General features: G+C 41.0%; 1 protein-coding gene and 1 pseudogene across 1 annotated transcript in view; both read left to right on the plus strand.

The window, feature by feature from the left end:
• The window catches only part of LOC139463854 (uncharacterized), a 117,372-nt gene that overhangs the window by 12,359 nt on the left and 87,325 nt on the right, over window positions 1-17,688 (plus strand). Inside the window, exons 3-5 of the mRNA XM_071245232.1 lie at window positions 1,063-1,181; window positions 2,312-2,434; window positions 2,762-2,858. Of these exons, the coding sequence (XP_071101333.1) occupies window positions 1,063-1,181; window positions 2,312-2,434; window positions 2,762-2,858 (339 nt within the window). The remainder of the gene's footprint in view (window positions 1-1,062; window positions 1,182-2,311; window positions 2,435-2,761; window positions 2,859-17,688) is intronic.
• On the plus strand, window positions 3,712-14,789 carry LOC139464111 (uncharacterized; annotated as a pseudogene).

The raw sequence follows: 17,688 nt of genomic DNA on the forward strand, positions 1-17,688 counted from the left end.
GCGTGGTGTGTTTATGTGTACGTGTGAATGTGTGTTCATGTGCGTCGTGACCCGTGAAGATCCGGGGTAAGGTCTTCAGCAACCTATGCTTGCCGTAAAAAGCGACTAAGCTTGTCGAAAGAGGAGACTTACGGGATCGGGTAGTCAGGCTCACTGACTTGGTTTTATACCAATTGTGTGTATCGATGATCATGATGTCAATCACTGGATTGTCTGGTCCAGACTCGATTATTTACAGACCGCCGTCATATAACTGGAATATTGATGAGTGCGTGCGGCGTTAAACAACAAACAATACAATACAATCATAGGCGTCGGGATATTCCGTGTGAGTCTGAACGTGGTGAGAGTTGTAGCTACTGTTTCTCTCTACTCCCTAACGTGTTTCTGCATCTGTCTGCGTCTGGGTTTGTCTGTTTGTGCGCGCGAGGTATTTGTTGGTGTGTGTGTCTGTGTGTGCTTATGCGTCGGAATATTTCATGCGAGTCCAAACGTGGGGGGAGTAAATGAGATGGTGTTATCTTTATTCGACATCACAAATGATGTAGATCTGGAACATGGAACAGGAAGCAGAACCTAATGCAACACAAGATTGTTAACTGGAAATGTATCTCGCAATAGTTATGACTAGGTCTAAATGAGACAGTCAAATGTCGACCGAGTGTTAAAATGGACTGAAACGTTTTCAAGCGTGTTGATGCCACATGTTATTAATTGTCCAATCCTCCATACCTATGGAAGGGAAGGATGACATGAATGTCAAGTAACACATTAATATGAATAAAGTCACTAAGTGAAATGATCTTTCTCCAAGTAGAACATGTGTGTTCAACATCCACTGGGGCAGGTAGTGGGGTTGGTAGCCTTGGTGTATTTGATGTGCAGGTGTGGCAGGTTGTTGAGTGCATCTCCCTCTCTCTCTGTCTCTCTCTCTCTCTCTCTCTCTCTCTCTCTCTCTCTCTCTCTCTCTCTCTCTCTCTCTCTCTCTCTGTCTCTCTCTCTGTCTCTCTCTCTCTCTCTCTCTCTCTCTCTCCATTCTGATTTTATTTTGGTACCTTATAGTTTCAGGCGGTATAACTGTGAGCCCCAGTTCCCCCGTGAAAGTAGACGAGTCGGCCGGTACCGTGACTGTGACAGTCACGAATGATATGCTCCCGATGGCTGGTTTCTGGGGTTTTACGGTAGGTCACTGTAGTCAGTCTTACTGAATGTGATTGTGACAACGTTCATTGTAAAATACTACAAGATATAAGGAGCTTTGCAAGCCACGAATCGCTTACCAGGGGTCTGCAACAGCTCGAAACGGTTCCGTACTCTTCCAAAATCGCGGCGCGACTACCGCTTGGTAGCTTCGCCCTAATGAAGAACGTAATAAAAGAGGCTCGATGACGAGCCGATGAATTTATGACCAGCGATTGGCTGATTGCCACGCACCCAAAGTGACTATAAACATCATGATGACCTTAATGCAATCATATAACGAGCATGCATATGTTTATATTTGCACTGTTTACACGAATATGCATGTTGATAGTTTGCCCCCGTGAAGATGCGAGTTAGAATTGGACATGCCCATGCGAGGGGACTAAGGGGATCGGGTGGTCAGGATCGCTGACTTGGTTTGATGGTTTGGTTTTATTTAACCCCAAATTACGTAGATGCTCGATTCTCATGGTGTCAGTCACTAGATTGTTTGATCCAGACTCGATTATATACAGAAAGCCGTGAGGTATTGCTGAGTAATGTAAAACAACAAACAAAATGCTAGTCCAGAGTATGGACACGTGAACACTACTATTCCAGTGTAGAGACAGGTGACCACTACTATTCCAGTGTAGAGACAGGTGACCACTACTATTCCAGTGTAGAGACAGGTGACCACTACTATTCCAGTCTAGAGACAGGTGACCACTACTATTCCAGTGTAGAGACAAGTGACCACTACTAGTCCAGTGTAGAGACAGGTGACCACTACTAGTCCAGTGTAGAGACAGGTGACCACTCCTATTCCAGTCTAGAGACAGGTGACCACTGCTATTCCAGTGTAGAGACAGGTGACCACTGCTATTCCAGTGTAGAGACAGGTGACCACTCCTATTCCAGTGTAGAGACAGGTGACAACTACTTGTCGGCGTTAAACAACAAACAAAACAAACAATGGTAGTGTTTGAAGGTCTGATACAGTCGAGCAAGTATTTCTTCAAATAACCGGTGACATGTTGGCAGGGTAACACTTAAACGTTAGTTTAAGTATAATTCTGGAGTATTTTGAGAAAAATAAAACCTTAACATGCTGAATATGACTTTCCAGTCCTTGACAAGTGATGAAACAGCAACGGCTGGGTCAGACTACACATCACTCGCTAGAACACTATCGCAAGTGCCGTTTTCACAGCCATCAGTTGATTTGACCGTCAACATAACTGATGATAATGTAAGTACATAATGCACTAAGGTCAACACAGACCACTTGCAATAGATACCATGTTTGACCCGTGAAGATCTGGGGACGAATAGGTCTTCAGAAACCCATGCGTGCCGTAAAAGGCGACTATGCTTGTCGTGAGAGGCGACTAACGTCATCGGGGGGTCGGTTGAATCACAATTGCGTAGATCGATGCTCATGATGTTAAACACTGGATTGTCTGGTCCAGACTCGATTATTTACAGACCGCCAACATACAGCTGGAATATTGCTGAGTGCGGCATTACACAACAAACAAAGTAAACAAACTATCCAATATCTTCATTCACTTCTCAGGATCTCGACCCCGGTGAAACCTTCTTGCTCATGCTAAAAGACTTCTTCTCAGGAGAAAGCGACATCAACGTGACAATATGCATCAATGACAATGAACGTGGGTTCAGAACAGATAAGAATTAGTTAAAAAAGACAAAACATAAATTATTAATCCTGAAAAGGTTGGAGGCAAATGATTTCTATTTTTCAAAATTAAAATCATAATACTTTATATAAATTCCTTCTACCGATTCCTTTCTTCAGGACCGCCTCCGTGGTAGAGCGTCTGCCCGGAGGTTCCATCCCCAGCCGAGTCATACCAAAAGAGGTTAAAAATATCTTACTTGTTGTTACCCTGTCTGGCGGTCGGCACTAAGGCGCTAACTAACAAGGTCGGCTCGAAGTCAGGATACTGTGTCTGAGTGGAGTTTTCATGTTAAACTCTGGCATGGTATCTCAGTTGGCTAGCACTATAAATCGGCATTAGTCTGGACTAGTACAAGCAGCCACACATACACGCACACGCACACGCACACGCACACGCACACACACACACACACACACAAACACACGTGCATGCACGTCGCTATATAAGTGCAATAATCTTGAACACGACGTTAAACCCCATTTCACCTCACTTCACCACCTTTCTACCGATATATGAAAGCGACAAAACCCGGCGTCACTGAAAGAAGTGTTCATTGTACGATTCCGATTACACCATAAACATGAGTTTAAAAATCACTATAAAAAAGTGACGACATCGGGTGTCATATAATGTTCCACGTGGCAGTGGGATGGCCTGGTATTGGCTTCACATGCTGTAGGTCTAGGTTTGGTTTTCTATTTGGGTACGTGTGTGAAGCAACTTTATGATGCTCCGCCGTGCTTTGGCTTAGTTAATGCAAAAAGATGCTTAAACCCAACTCACTAAACCTAATACCACATTCTACGTGGACGCATGGACATTGATGTTTGCTTCCACAGTCGCCCCAGTAGAGCTGAAGCAACCCGGCAACTTCACGGTAAAGGAGGGACAATCCAACAAAAACATCACACTGACACTGGAGAGGGCCGATGCCTCGACCCGCAACTTTACAGTGCACGTACAGATACAAGCAGGGACTGCCGTACCAGAGCAGGACATTGCCCACGAGGGGATTGAGAAATGGTTTGATTTCGCTGAGAACGAAACGAGCAAAACCATACCTTTGGCCTCTCTCATAAATGATCTGGTGAGAGCCTTGCTTTTTCTTTCAGTTGCAAAGATATGAAACGGCATGCTGATTAGTTACAGAGCTGCTTTGTTACAGTACCCACACTAGGCATGGTGATGTACAGAACCGCTTTGTTACAGTACTCACACTAGGCATGGTGATGTACAGAGCTGCTTTGTTACAGTAACCACAATAGGCATGGTGATGTACAGAACCGCTTTGTTAAGGTAACCACAATAGGCATGGTGATGTACAGAGCCGCTTTGTTACAGTACCCACAATAGGCATGGTGATGTACAGAACCGCTTCGTTAAGGTACCCACACTAGGCATGGTGATGTACAGAGCTGCTTTGTTACAGTACCCACACTAGGCATGGTGATGTACAGAGCTGCTTTGTTACAGTACCCACACTAGGCATGGTGATGTACAGAGCTGCTTTGTTACAGTACCCACACTAGGCATGGTGATGTACAGAGCTGCTTTGTTACAGTACCCACAAAAGGCATGGTGATGTACAGAGCTGCTTTGTTACAGTACCCACAATAGGCATGGTGATGTGCAGAGCTGCAATTGTGTAGCATGAAAAATAAGCGTCGAAATTGTGTTGACCGTCAAATAATACGCATGGTTTTCTATGGAGCGAGATAAACAGAGAATGATATGAGACAAAATTATCAAATTGTTTATCATCATTTACAATTAAAATGAAGATAAACAATAACAATAGAAATGACGGTCGCAATGAACTTCATTAACTCGAAACGGTTTTTTCATAGTTCGAGACATTAGGACATCGCGATATAAGGCTCAAGTGCGAGACCCTCTTCTTAGGTCGTGATGTTACACGTAAAGTTCAGGGAGTCTGCATCTCATCTTGTTGCAGATTGAGGAACCTTCAGAGGTGTTCACTGTCGTCATCAAAGGCCCAGATCTCAAGGACAACATCACCGTCCACGTGACAATCAAAGACAATGACAGTGAGTTCACCATCATCGCCAATAGTTAGGAGTGAGTGAGCGAGTTGGGTTCAATTCCCTATTCAACAGTATTCCAGTATATCGCGACGTGTCAGCTTAATGTTAGAGAAAAAGCCCGAAGTGATGCAGGTCTCAGACGTTTACCACTTTGGTGAAACCCTTGACAAACCTAGAAACATAATTGGGGCGAACCGGGATTCGAACCCACAATCATAGGTTTCTGGCGTGCCTAAGGGACGCAACTCTTCACAGCGAATCGCGGCGCCTTAGATTACTGAATTGAGTTTGGCCTTTATTCCCAATGTTATTTCTATTTTATTTCCAAATTAATTTCAACAAACACAGCAATATTTTTGAACATATCTAACGGTTACTGTTTTAATGTTTTACTCGAGAGTGTGTGTGCGTGTGTGTGTGTGTGTGGGCGTGTATGTGTATGCGTACATGTGTGTGTGTGTGTGTGCATTCGTGTGTGTGTGTGTGTGTGTGTGTGTGCGCGCGCTGGGTGAGCATCCATCTGTGCATACATCACCTGCTGATCCTCTAACTCACTCACTCACCCATGGATTTGCTCTCTCACTAACACCACTTACTGAACTGTCGTCGATTGTGAATAAATACTGTCGCTGTGACAAAACTTATTTAAGATGCTTTGGAAAACGACCTTTTCAAGTTTATCATCTCTAATTGAAATGAGTTAAAATTTGGCCTCTATTCCCAGTGTTATTTCTAATTTGTTCTAATAGGTTTCAACAAACACAGCAATATTTTTGAACATATCAAACGGTTACTGTTGAAAGTCCTTGTTTTGCATCAATATCTTCTTTTATATTGCCTTGTGTTGTCCTGTCAGCTCCGGATCCCTTCCACTGTGGTCGTGGTAAGAGTCAACCCTGTCTCAACAACGGTACCTGCATAGACGAAGGCTGTCACCCATCCACTGGCTACTGCAACTGTACATCTGGATTCACGGGGGTCAACTGTGGAATCGATGGTGAGATCTACACTCTAGAAGTCAATCTGACTTAAAACATACTGTTATATGGTTGAATCAGTCAACCAATATTTAACACAAATGTTCTTTATGTTCTTGTTTTTTCTGCAATTTCTGCAATGCCACATTGTTGAAACACTCATTTTCTTATTATTATATTATATCACACCGAGTTACGTGTGGCAAAATTATTTCTTCTACTACTACTACTACTACTACTACTACGACTACGACTACGACTACTACTACCAAAGAGATTGCAACAAATTGTGTTATACCCAGTCACTTTCTCAAGTTATCATCCTGAAACGAATGAAAAGTGTGAAAATTGCTAATTACCCAAAGTTGGGAAACTGACTGGGTATGACACAAACGCGGTGGTAACAATTTCATTGGAATCCACGCTTGAACGTACCGTGATCTGCACTATTGTTTTCTACATTAAAAACCATGGCGAGAAAATAAACAGCGTCAACATCACGTCAACAGTTTTACACTCTGAACAGCGTGTTCAGATCCTGAACCAGCTTTCGTTTCCTGTGTGATTAGTCATGCAACACATTCATGAAAAAAACATTTTTTAGACCATGACGGGACACGAACCTCCAAACTTTTCATATGTGGTCCTTAACGCTACCATCCGTGCTACGAAAACTGTTGTCTTCCCAAAATGTCCATTTTCCTAGTCATCTTTATACTAACTTTGTGTGTGTGTGCATTTGTATGTTGCACAAGTTCATTTGAATCATGATTTGCTACATCTAATTTCAATATCAAAACAAATATTATACATTTCATCCATATTTGACTTAATCTCATGCCTTTTTTATCAACATGTTTTGATTCTAGGATCATGATAATACATAATTATATGCATTTTGTCGTAAACGTGTTTCAATTCAAAACATGTTTAGAATTTAAACAATGTTTAGGTTATGGGGATGTTGTACTTAGGTGTTGTTTAAGCTATAAGACGACAACTCATTTCATGTGTTTACTATGTAGGATTTTGAGAAAACGGTGACTTTAATTTATTACTTACTTGATTGTATTGGGTATGTCGGATATCTTTAAGTGTATAACAAACATTATATTCTAACAAATAAATTGTGCCTGCATGTTTGTTTCTTTGTAACAGACACCTTGACTCCATGCAACCAACCCTGCGTGAACGGAACGTGTGTGAACGGTGCATGCATCTGTGATCCCGGCTTTGCAGGAGAGCTATGTGACAAAAATGCCTGTAAGTTGAAAAGAAAGGACTAACAATGACATTGCATTGTATTTTCAAATTAAATCTAAAGTATCAACTTAAATATAACAATAGGAGAAACAGTTTTAATACGTCAAGAAAAAAGACAGGTGTTCACTCGCCTAAGACGCAGCAAGTCGCTGCGCAGAGCTGCATCCTGCACGTGCCAAGATCCTATGATTGTGGGTTTGAATCCCAGATTCGCCCTGATCATGATCCATGGTTTGTCTGACAATATCCATTTTCGTTGGTTTCACCAAAGTGGTAACCACCTTAGACTTGCAACACTTCAGATAACTGACACGTCGTGTTTTAACTCGAGGAACTGAAGGAAATATTTCCTGAACGAAAAACTATATTTCCAATGCAATTTCTTATTTTGACTTATGCTACATGTATATACCGCAGTTATCCAGGTACTAATATCTGCTCAAATGCGGTTTCATTTGTTTACCGACCATAGGATCCGTTTGCATTCCAGTTATCATTCTCAAAACCCTTGGCATCTTCCCGAGGCAAAAGAGTTAACTGACTATAAAAGTCCAGTTTCAACCCTTGCCGAGCTAGGCTGGTATTATTGAGTATTTTGGCTGGACTAACGAGTCTATGCATAGTACAATCAAATTCGCGTATCGAAGTCGTAAACTGCCGTTCATATTTCAGATTATCACCAGTGCAATCCTGCCAACTTCAGTGTCTGTATCACGCCTTTCTCCCTCGACACGTTTTCTGGAGTTGTGTACGTCAAAAACTGACACTGGCAACCTGACACTGGCCCCTAGCCCAGCTGATCCAAGCGACGGCATCGTGGACTGGTGCAAGGGCTATGCTGCCGCAATTCCCTACAACGGCACGTGTGGTGAACTGGGACCAACTGTCGACGTAAGTATTAACAAACATAGCAATGATCCATATATATACAAATTAAGATGCCCTTCGATCCGTTATTGCTGTGGAAACTGGCCAAGAACACTTCAATCTGGCTCAAAAGTTATTTGATTAAGATAACAACATTCAAGGCCTCAGCAAAGCTCTCCACACGTTTTATGGTCGGCATATGGAGGACATTTCCAAATGTAACGCATCAGTGATAAAAATGATGTTAGATAAAATTCCCCCAATTGGACTTGGATCAGTGGTTCCCGTGTTGTTTCAGGTGAACACTTGACTTGCCTTTGCATGTGTTTCCACCAGGACACGCTCACCTCTTCGCGAACTCCGAGTATCATCACTATTTCATAGTGATTCATAAGCACATGCTCATGATACAGTCGGAATCGTTTAATGGACTCTACTATTAGTGGATATTTATTATAATCATGGAAAATGTTATTGTCGCCTTTAATGAAATTGTTATTGTGCACTCTCCAATCACAGGGAAACTACACTTCGTACGAGCTCTCGCTGTTGGTGCAATACACTTCCGGCATTAAATCATGCACCGATGAGAAGGTGACCTTCACCTGTCGATACGACAACAACTCCCTCCATATCGTCAATACATATGACGTTGACCCTGACAGGTAGAGTACAATGCTTTGTTTGTTTGTTGTTTACCGCCGCACCGAGCAATATTCGAATCTTGACCAGATAATCCAGTGATTCACATCATGAGCATCGATCTACGCAATATTGATGCAAAGACATACATCAACCAAGTCAGCGAGCCTGACCACCCGATCCCGTTAGTCGCCTTCGACGAGACGCATGGGTTGCTGACCTATTTTAACCCGGATCTTCATGGGTCGGGTACTATGCAATCCCTCTGGATATGAAGTAGAGTATCACACTTTTTTAACTTGTTTTATTTATTTATTCAATTGAAAGGGTGCGTAGCATTGTGTACATGTAGGGTAGCCTAGTGGTTAAAGCGTTTGCTCGTCACGTCGTTGATTCCCAACATGGGGAAACTGTGTGAAGCCCATTTTCCGGTGTGGCCCGCCTTGATATTGATGGAATATTGCTAAAAGCGGCGTAAAACCATACTCACTCACTCACTTATCATCGTAAAATATGTGTTATTAAAATACATGGTTAGTATAATGAGTAAATGTACAAACATGACATTTAGTTGTACGTTGTATATATGAGATAACAATAATCTTACATAAACCATCTTTATGTTTTTCTCCATTGGGGAATTATTGTCCGTTTCTTCTTGCCAGAAAAAAACTCAACACTATAAATGTCTATATGATATAAAATGAGGTTTTATTGTTTTTTACATTTATTACGAAAATGTGTATTTTTGCTGATGTTAATAAGTGATATAAATAGGTCATTATTGATAAGTCAATCAGACATTACTTGTACCTTCTCCTTCACTGGGCTGACACGCCGTGACGAAACTGAATCAGTGTTCAGAGCAAAGCTAAACCCAACTCACTGATTCACTCGCTCACTGTAAGACAACAAGGTGATATTAAACCGCATTTAAAGTCCTATCAATCGAGAACGGTATGAGAGCCACGCTAATCGTCTGTTTTACCTTCCTTTACTTAGTCCTTTAGTCCTTCATGACAGACTGTAAAATAAATGGGAGTGTGCTGCACGTTGGAAGACGTTAAATTGAATCAGATCTCGGAAGTTTTTCATAGTTTTCACTGTGTATGAATACTTTTCTTGATGAATTTTTTTATCTCAATCCCAAATCTGAAAGCTTACTATTCAGCTTGATGAAATGGATACCACATTAATAGAATATCATATTTGATCATTATTTTTCCAAAACCCGTGAAGATGCTGAATGCGGCGTAAAACAACAAACCAACCAACCAATCAATCAAAACAACGTTGAGTTAGTTCCTGCTTTCCACATTCTGCTTAACCGCGGTGTCGGGGTAACACATTGTATACGTAATGGTATTCCAACGTGACGTCATACCATTCCTTGTAACATCATGACTGTCTCACGTATGCACAACTATCAGAGTAAAAAAATACTGACATCGTTTGTTTTTTGCAATATCGATAAACAATTTTTTTTTTCTTCAGATTTATGTTTTTGCGTATTCGATGCTCGGAAATATAACATTTGAGACCTAACGCTTCGGTTTCAAATTCATTGTCCGGTATCAAATGCCGAAAGGAAAACCCGCAAATCTCTGTTTCAGCTTCCATGATGGATCAGTCGTACGCGAGACGGCAAACTATGTTCCAGCTATTCTGACCTCCACGGCAGCAGACGGAAGTTCCCTGACTCCGCCCCTGGCTCTCGGTACCACAGTGAAGATATGTATCTCCGTTAAAGAAAGTACGAACTATTTTATCTGTACTTCATTTGGTTGAAATAACAGTATACACGGGGGGCTTCCTATGTGTTTTCTGGCGGCGTAACAGTAACATCAAGGTGTGGCCTTTAGTGATCATCATCAATATTACACGAAACGTCACGTCACGTTACGTCACGTCACACCTTTTTGTATATATTGCATACGGGTTTATCTGTATTTGTACATTGTCATCATCATCATCATCATCATCATTGTTGTTGTTGTTGTTGTTGTTGTTTATTTTATATTTTCTCCGTTTGATTTCCCTCCACAGTACCCGGTATCCACGGTATTGTTATCCACAAAATCATCGTTCACAACAACAGACCGATCCCGGACAAGAGATCGATTACTCTGTACGATAAGGGGTAAGTACCCTTTAAATAAAAGGACATATCATATCTACATTAATTAATTCACTTGATAAAGTACATACTTTAAAAAACACGCATGTCTTCTAATCCTAGCCTTACTTACTTATATATGATATGTATGATTCGGGTGTTATAAAAGACATTGTGATCATGTCAATTACTTTTGGCAGTTTACAATAACTATAGAAGACGCGGAGGCACTGGTGGCCCAGTCGTCTAAGGCGCCGCATTTCGCTGTGAAGAGTTGCGTCCTTAGGGCACGCCCCAAAATTATTATTGTTGGATTGAATACCGGTTCGCCCAAAATATATTTCTAGTTTTGTCAACACCGTGCCCGTCCTGGTGGGTTTCAGCAAAGTAGTAAATATCTGAGACCTGCATCACTTCGGACTTTCCTCCTGCATTAAGCTGACAACTGATATAACCGGACACTGCTAAAAGCTGTGTTAAACCCAACTCACTCACAATAAAACTTTATTACTAATTTACTGTGAAACGATAGCTCATTTCATGTGTTTAGACCTAAATGTGTTGAGATAGAACACACCAAATGTGTATTTCGTTTAAGATTTAAACACATTCCTAATCATGTTTAGATTTAGCATGCCTCGTTTGATCAAGGTTACAACATTCAAGGCTTCACCTTTTTGCGAACACGTTATATGATTACTATTTGATAGTGATTAATAAACACATGCTCATGATATAGTCGGAATCGTACAATCGACTCTGCTTTATTCAGATATTTCTATTGGACATGGAAAGGGTTAAGCCGCTTTATATGTATGTGAACACATTTTTACGGTGTACTTGGATAATACGACCCTGTTAAATGAATAATCAAGGAAGTTTTACAATAGTTGGTGCTGCATAAATTACTCACAAACTACCGTAGTAAACACAATGCACGCCTGAAGTCCTCACTTTGTGTCGGCGAGTTTTCAATTGACGGAGTAACATCTCATGATCATTTCATTCAGTGTAGATTACTATCGACGCAAAGATTCTTAACTAATCACAATCTACGTGTTGGTTACGATAGGCAACTTCATCATTCACAGAGGTGTCTCTCTTGTATTTTGAAACAGATGTATTCCTGATACAGCAGCTGGAATACTCACCGTGTCGCCATTCTTCACCCCAAACGGAGAGAAACATACCATTTGCTTTGCAATCAGAATATTTGTGTTTGATCATGATATTTACCAGGCCAATCCTGCCCTAGCCGTCAAAGTCTATTTCAAAGTCGTGGGGCAAGATGCCTTGTCTGGAGCCGTATTGGTGAGCAAGCATTATGTATATTATTCCCGTCTGTTACTGTTCATCCATCTTATCAGATGGCTCCGAGTGTATTAAACGATACTGTGGGAGACAATTGCCAAATTTATATTCTTGATACTGTTGTTGAAGCGTTCGCTCGTCACACCGAAGACCCGGGTTCGATTCACCATTTGCGTACACTGTGTGTCAAATTCTGGTGTCCCCCGCCGTGATATTGCTGGAATATTGCCACAGGCGGCATGAAACAATACTTCGTTAATACATATACATGTTACAGTTGAGTGAGTGAGTGAGTGAGTGAGTATGTTTTTACGCCGCTTTTAGCAAATTTCCAGTAATATCACGGCGGGGGACACCTGAAATGTGCTTCACACATTGTACCCATGTCGGGAATCGAACTCGGGTCTTCGGCGTGACGAGCGAACATTTTAACAACTAGGTTACCCGACCGCCCCTGTTACAGTTGAACATAACACAGTTGATACCCTAAAAAATAAGCAGGTTATCATTTATTATATAAAATAATTTCATGCCAAATGAATATATGCATTTAAGTTCGACCTAACTAGTCCTAATAGTATTTCAATATTAAACGTTTGGCCCACCTTTCTCCTTTAAATTAACTTTTAAACAAACTTTTAAACAAACATTTAAACAAACGTTTAAACAAACTTTTAAACAAACTTTTAAACAAACTTTTAAACTCACCCTATTTCAGCCGACATGTGGAAGCAGGAAGAAGAGACAGGCTGACGAAGACGAAAGGTCTTTGTCAACAACATTCACGATCACTATCACTGATGGAGGTGAAAAAGCAGGTGAGTCCAATGATACAGTTCAGGCCATATTCATTTTTTTCCTTTTCGTCCAAGACTTAACAATAACACGTAATGTATGTATCAATCCATTCTGACTTAGGTGGGTGAGTTTCTGCACGATACCTATCATAGTAATAATCAACAAATGTAATCGATTGTTCTAAATTGGCACACATCCTTATCACTGACCCAGGTTCCATATCGAACACATGGAACAGTAGATTTCCAAGGTACAAATCTTTTCTCAATATCTTGTTTGGCCACCATAAGGATCCAAACTGACTGGCATCATCGTCCCGTGGTAGCAATCAGATCCCGAATTGTGACCTGGGGAATGTTCACCCACTCTCCCTGCAGTGCTTGTGCCATCTGTCGGAGGTTCTGTGGTTGTTGTTGACGGGCTCGCAGGCGTTGATCCAGTTCTTCCCATAAATATTGGATTGAGTTTAAGTCTAGAGAAAGGGAGGGCCATCAGGACCTGGATGTTGTGACTCCTGATATAGGCTGTTGTCAGTCTTGCCGTGTGAGATCGGGCGTTGTCATTTTGGAAAATGACCTTCCCTTGTTGCATAATGGGAAGGACACGGGCCGAAGAATCTCATCCGATTTACTTTGTGCCGTTATATTCCCCAGAACAAGAAATCTGTTCTGCCAGTGTAGGAGATGGCTGCCCACATCACTACACTACCGACACCAAATCTGTCCACTCCCTGTATGCAGTTTCATGCATAACGTTTCCCCAGCGACGCCTGTAAACACGACGTCTTGCATCCGCATGGCGAAACATAAAACGTAATTCGTCACTAAGGCAAACTTGTCTCCATCACAGTTGTGGCCATACTATGTGACCTTCACACCATTGACGACGCAGCCCACTATGCAGGTCCGTCAAAATGACACCTCGAACTGGTCGTCTAGAGCGAATACCTTCAGCGCGTAAACTGTTCCTTACTGTCTGGACAGATATCCTACGCAATCCTAGTATTGCCGTAGTTGTAGAGGTGGCCGTGGTGGTTCTTTCACGTAAGTGACGTGTCCTGTGCTCCAGTAACGATACGTGGTCGAACGGATCTGGGAAGGTCACGTGTTGTCCCGCGTGTCTGATAACAGTTCCACTAATGGTGTCTTCTAATGGTGGTTGGTGCTATGCGGTAAACTGGGCTACAGCTGAAGATGACTATCCTGATTGCAGTCGACCGATGGCGGTGTTGCGTTGGGCTTCCGTCAATGGTGGCATTTTTTCTCCGTTCACTTGCTGTAAGATTGTGATGGCATGCAAATGAGAACCCAACGTTCTCATAGCCTAAAAAGTGATGTTTATGTGCATGTCATGTTGCTGTGTTTCGGCACCATGCTCTCACGTGCGATTTTTTCCATGTTTTCGCCAAATTTCTTCAGTACCTCTTTCTGTCCACACAAATCAATCCCAATTCATGCAGAAATGACCAATTCATTTTTATATTATTTTGGTATGGATGTCGGCAACACTATGTCAGATAATTGCGATTTTATTACTATGGCGGGGTTTTTTGGCAGAGTATATATCAATGTTTAGACATCTGTTAAAAGAATCTTTCTTTTGGTGATGTTTAGCTGTATTTCCACTGTCTTTTATCCAGTCAGGACAAGCCTTGATAGATCTACTAACAACAAGTCCGTGATGGTTCCAATCGTTGTCGGTCTTGGGTCCCTCGCCATCGCCGTGGCCGTCGTCGCAATCGCCGTTGGGTTCATCATCTCTAAACGAAGACGAAGGTCGAAGTTGACAGAAAAAGATGATCTCTCCTACTCGAGTCGATAAACAGTCCACAAACCTATGATCGCATCCACCAACTGTTTTTCAGGGCACCCATTCGCCTAAAGTCATACGACTTTGCAATATAACATTTTGTAGCAACGGATAAGTTATATTTGTATACATTAGAAACATTCGTATCGGTGCGTTCGTGTACGCAAAGGATGCTTCAAAAGGATAGCTGTATCAGTTGTCTTGAACCATGCACGTGGTTGCTTGTTCTTGCAAAATCTTCGTAAATTGCTATTTAAGAGTATTCTCAACTGCAATGTTTCCAAATGTCCTATTTTCACCATTCGACTTTAAGTCTTTAACCGAAAGATAAGTCGTGAAGTAAATTGTGTGTTAGGATATATGTTTTTGAAACTCGTGTTGTAGGTCGCTTCAGAATGTTTTCGGTGAATGTGTCAAGAAATGAAACACAAAACAATTGTTATGGACGAGAATATAGTCCGAGAAAATATCATTAAAGGCCCATTTTACTTGTCTGTTTTATTATTTTATTATCCCAGGAAATGTGTCAAAACTCATAGGACATGTTGAATTTGTTTTACTTAATTCATTGCAAATGTATACTTTATTTCTGCTAGGACAATACTTAACAGATCACCATTTTCTACAACAAACCATACGTCATTGTCAGTACATTTACGAATGTGATATATATGATTTTATTATGTAATATTTGTACATGTATGGTATACAAAGTGCAAGCTGAATTTCGACGATGAAGTGTCAAGTAGGAATATATTTAGTGATATATGTATATAGGTATTACTTGATTAACCTCTCTACAGTTCTTTTATGAGCAATAATTTTATTGCATTAACCAGTTGGAAATACCATACTTATTACTTTGTGCTAATCATGTTGATATTTCTAAAATGAATTGATGTCAATATGTTTGTGATATAATGGCGTATAATCATATTAGATTGTAGTCGTGTTGCTGTATGGTCGTGTATATTTATGTGGGATTATATTAGTGGTGGCATAATGGCGTATTTTCAAGTGTCATTGTAATCGTGGTGGTGCGCAGGTGTATACCCATGTGGGCTCCTCATTGTTGTGGTGTAATGGCGTATTTTAGTGTTGGGTTGTAATGGTGGTGGTACAAAGGTGTAATAACTTTGTTGGATTGTAATCATGTTGGTACAAAGGTGCAATAAACATGCTGGATTGTAATCGTGGTGGCACAAAGGTGCAATAAACATGTTGGATTGTAATCATGTTGGTAGAAAGGTGTAATAAACATGTTGGATGGTAATCGTGGTGTAATAAAGGTGTATAACTGTGCGGGATTGTAATCGTTTTGGTACAAAGGTGTATACTTATGTGGGATTGTAATCGTGGTGGTACAAAGGTGTATACTTATGTGGGATTGTAATCGTGGTGGTTCAAAGGTGCATACTCATGTTGGATTGTAATCATGTTGGTAGAAAGGTGTAATAAACATGTTAGATTGTAATCGTGCTGTAATAAAGGTGTATAATTGTGTGGGGTTGTAATCGTTGTGGTACAAAGGTGTATACTCACGTGGGATTGTAAACGTGGTGGTACAAAGGCGTATACTCACCTTGGATTTTAATCATGGAGCAATGGATGTGTAAACCGATGTGGTATATATAGGCTCATAACACAAAGGCTGTGACGATATAAACAAACAGGGTACATCTGCAAGGTCGATATTTATTATGTTTCTTCAGAAATATACTACCGTAGTTATTTTAAGCTAGGGACACCATTCTTCAAATATACCAATGACCGTTGCAATATATGTGTAACTAACCTAACAAACTTTTTTGAATAAAATCTCAGGTGTACGTATCGAACGCATTTTGTGGATATTCACAACGCTACTTCCTTAATCAAAATCTTCTTCGAGCTCTGAAGCTCGTTTCACAAAAATGCATGGACGTATTTCATCGGTAACATGGACTAAGGCATTGGTCGGATCTCCCCTGATGTATAGCTGTAATATTTCACAAGTCCTAATTAAGACAATTAAAGATACATTGTATGCTTTTCAAACCAAGTTCTGGCTCACCTTGAAATGATAATTGTAATTATGTAACATGAAGAAAATACATGGTTCCTCTTCAGAACATGTCTACTATTTACAAAACTAACTGAACAGTAGTATACTAACATCCTATCCCGCCCGTGACTGAGGTTATAGACTGTTGTCATTGTGTAATATTTGTCCCCATGGCTGCCTGGGAAGGTGATGTCATTGATCCCCAGGTGAGTATGTTGTACCGACCCCTTTCCTCGCCACGCCAACACCATACCCATCACCATACACTAACCCATCACCAATCCACAACCGCACCCACAACCACATCCACACACAAATACACATTCATGTGATCACATCCACATCCACATCCACATCCACATCCACATTCGTACCCACTTCCACATACACATACACATCCACACCCACACCTACATCCACAACCACATCGACGCCCTTACCAACATCCACATCCACACCCTAAAACATGGCTAAAACATGGGGCAGGGATGTCAGCACGAATCTACATTTTTCAACTATAAATTGTAATATCTTCACGCCACAAAGGATATATTTTATATAAAGACACATATTTTTATTTCCACCGGTGGTGCAGGATCAATTGCCTGGTATCATCACTGTGATTCTAAAAAATATGCTTTTAATATTGTCGGAATCGTCCAAATAGATTTCAGTCGACATTTCTTATGATTATAGAAAGGGTTTGTCGATAATATTGGTGTATCATAACTACAACATTATCAATTATCGAAGCCAATTCTTTTAACTGACATCTCGTGATACAGGGACAATGGGAACGAGATGTCATAAGGACTATGATCTAAAAGCCTTCCTAGCTCCAACCTTTCTGTAAACAGGACACTCTCATATCATGAGGGTTGTTTTACTGATGTTTCTTAAAGGGAACGCTGTTGTAACACGATGCACC

Source organism: Haliotis cracherodii, unplaced genomic scaffold, assembly GCF_022045235.1.
Source record: "Haliotis cracherodii isolate W230 unplaced genomic scaffold, xgHalCrac1.p SCAF_16, whole genome shotgun sequence".
In the NCBI taxonomy this organism is placed as follows: domain Eukaryota; kingdom Metazoa; phylum Mollusca; class Gastropoda; order Lepetellida; family Haliotidae; genus Haliotis; species Haliotis cracherodii.